General features: G+C 32.6%; 1 protein-coding gene across 1 annotated transcript; it reads left to right on the plus strand.

Moving 5' to 3' along the window:
* The first annotated feature begins 775 nt into the window (after nucleotides 1–775).
* Nucleotides 776–1,674, plus strand: LOC105119417 (photosystem I reaction center subunit II, chloroplastic-like). The gene has a single exon (XM_011017557.1). It carries the CDS (start codon nucleotides 873–875, stop codon nucleotides 1,482–1,484), a length of 612 nt encoding a protein of 203 aa, XP_011015859.1. The 5' UTR covers nucleotides 776–872; the 3' UTR covers nucleotides 1,485–1,674.
* The last annotated feature ends 1,155 nt before the right edge of the window (nucleotides 1,675–2,829 follow it).

Below are 2,829 nucleotides of genomic sequence, written 5' to 3' on the forward strand. Positions count from 1 at the left end.
CTTGTATAGAAAATTAAGATAGTGTGAAAGTTGTTTTTCAAAATGTTTATAGTTTAAAAATATAAAAAAAATAATATATTATTATTATTTTTGTAATATTAATACATCAAAAGAATTCAAAAACATTAAAAAAATTAATTTGAAATATTTTTTTTAAATTTCAACAAAAAATAGTCACACTTGTTTCCAAACTTTCACTGAAATTGCTTTCAAGGTTGATTTTTTATTATTATTAGATAAATAGTGATGTTCTTTTAATCTAGAAATAGGCATTGTTAAAGCAGTTAAATGTATAATTATAAACAACTAATAATAACAAGGAAACAGATATCGAAACCAACTATGTAATGCAATTATTTAATAGGTGGTTTAGTGGTAAAAAGTTTGGATTAAAAAAATTGTTTTTTTATAGTTTTATATTTAAGTTTTCTAATTGTTAATATCAATAACCACTAAAAAATTATCTAATTTTTAATTTTTAAAATTATAAAAATTAATTAAAATATATATAAACAAACCCAACATACAAATGTAAATAAAAAAACAAAAACAGATGCTGCTAAGAGAAGGAAATGACGGAGTGAGATGTTGGTGAGCCCCACGTATCAAATTCAAGAATTTTAATTGGCGCAGTCCATATCTTATCCAAACTCTCACACACAAGATGTTGATGAGACCACGTGTCAGAGCTCAAGAAATTTAACTGGTCCGTTCCATATTGCCTTATCCAAACTCACGCACATACACCACCCATCTGAAATCACACAAGCACCTTGATCAGTAATCTTTTCTCCTCTATCTTATTGAATCTAGACGCCCCTGCGGACCAAAATCAACAATATCACTCAACACCTTCCAATCTCCAATCTTTCATGGCAATGGCAACTCAAGCCTCTCTCTTCACCCCCACGACCCTCTCCACCCTAAAATCAAGCAACCAAACCATTGTTCCATGGAAACAATCATCCTTTTTACCAATCTCTAATGTTAAGGCACAAAGAAGCTTTAAGGTTGCTGCTGCGGAGGAAACAGCTACAAAAGAGGCTCCAGTGGGATTTACTCCGCCGGAGTTGGACCCAAGTACCCCATCACCAATTTTTGGTGGGAGCACCGGTGGACTGTTGAGGAAAGCCCAGGTAGAGGAGTTTTATGTGATCACATGGGACTCCCCCAAGGAACAAATATTTGAAATGCCAACTGGGGGTGCTGCCATTATGAGAGAAGGCCCTAACTTGCTCAAGTTGGCCAGGAAAGAGCTGTGCTTGGCCCTTGGAACTAGGCTAAGGTCTAAGTACAAGATCAAGTACCAGTTTTACAGGGTGTTCCCCAATGGAGAGGTTCAGTACTTGCATCCCAAGGATGGTGTCTACCCTGAGAAGGTGAACCCGGGGCGCCAAGGTGTCGGCCAGAATTTCAGGTCTATCGGAAAGAATGCTAGCCCAATTGAGGTCAAGTTCACTGGCAAGCAAGTTTATGACTTGTGATCTGGTAACATTATGTGTTTGTGATTACGTGAATATTTGCTGTAATTGTATCTCTTCTTAGGAAACTACAAGAGAAGCAAAACCTGTCTGGTGCGTGCACGTTTCTCTTTCTTTTTCATATGCTTATATAATATCTACATCATTTTCTATGAATATAGCAATATAGAATCTATAGATCCTAGTTTTCTTTTGCCAGAGTTCTACGATGCGTTATAGCTTGTCCATGCATTTATATGGTTAATTCAGTACCCAGAATTTAACCTTATTAAGATATATAGCTTGTCCATGCATTTATATTGTTAATTCAGTATCCAGAAATTATCCTTATTAAGATATAGATGTTGAGGACCTAATTGAGATAAAAACAGGTTGGGCTTTTTTATTAGATTTGCCCGTTCTTTTTGTCCTCTGCTACTCGGCTAGCGTGTAGACAACATGAAGCAAATCGTTAATTACGTCAGAAAGCCTGGTTTAAAGTGGATGGCCTGAAATGGAACGATTCTCTAGTTTCGATTTAAAGTTTGATACGGAAGGCCAACTTCCGCGAGCAAACTGCTGGCCCAGTAAGCAACTTGGATCTTGATTAGTAACCCTTAAAATGCAATTTTCCCTTTTTTCTTCTTTGTAACTAAAATATCTTTCTTTAATTTAGTTCACAAGTAGCCAATTCAATTTCCTGGTTCTTGTTTACTAAGAGAATATATTCCTGTTTGCGTTCATACTGTAAACTTATAAACCTAGTTTTAACTACCTTAAAAACTCCCTTGTGTCCGATTGTTTAATGGCATTCCTTCCTTCCTTCCTCTAACCTCGGAAAGGAAATTAACTTTCATAAATTTTGCTATATTTTTTTTAGGTGTATAGAAGTTTTTTTTCAATGATTCACTATATTTTTATTGAGCATAAACATAAATAAAAGAGATATTTATTTTTTATTAAATGATATCAAGATAATTATATGGTAAGCCTTTTTTTTATATAAAAAACAAAATTTATGAGTTATAAATACATAATAAGACCTTCAAAATAAATATTTATAATTTTTATATTTTAATGTAAATATCTTTTTTTAAAATATTTTTTATTCTCTCTTTTTTAAAAAAAAAATTATTTAAGTATTAAAGAATCTCTATCTCTACTTAAAAAGATTTTTTGAAAGTACGGGCCACGAGTAATTTTAACCTATTAAAAATTAAGTATAAATTATTAATTGTCTTAACTAAAAAAAATTATTAGGATGAATTAATTAACTAATTGCCTAACCCGCAAGCCTTATTTGCAAGCTAATTGAATTTTTAGACACCAACTAAGAACTTCAATTTCTATTGGTGCACAGAATGTTAGG

The sequence above is a fragment of the Populus euphratica genome, unplaced genomic scaffold (assembly GCF_000495115.2).
Source record: "Populus euphratica unplaced genomic scaffold, PopEup_1.0 scaffold2900.1, whole genome shotgun sequence".
Lineage (NCBI taxonomy): Eukaryota > Viridiplantae > Streptophyta > Magnoliopsida > Malpighiales > Salicaceae > Populus > Populus euphratica.

What these genes read in the sequence shown, in the direction of transcription:
- LOC105119417 (XM_011017557.1), top strand. Translation starts at nt 873, where the DNA reads ATGGCAATGGCAACTCAAGCCTCTCTCTTCACCCCCACGACCCTCTCC.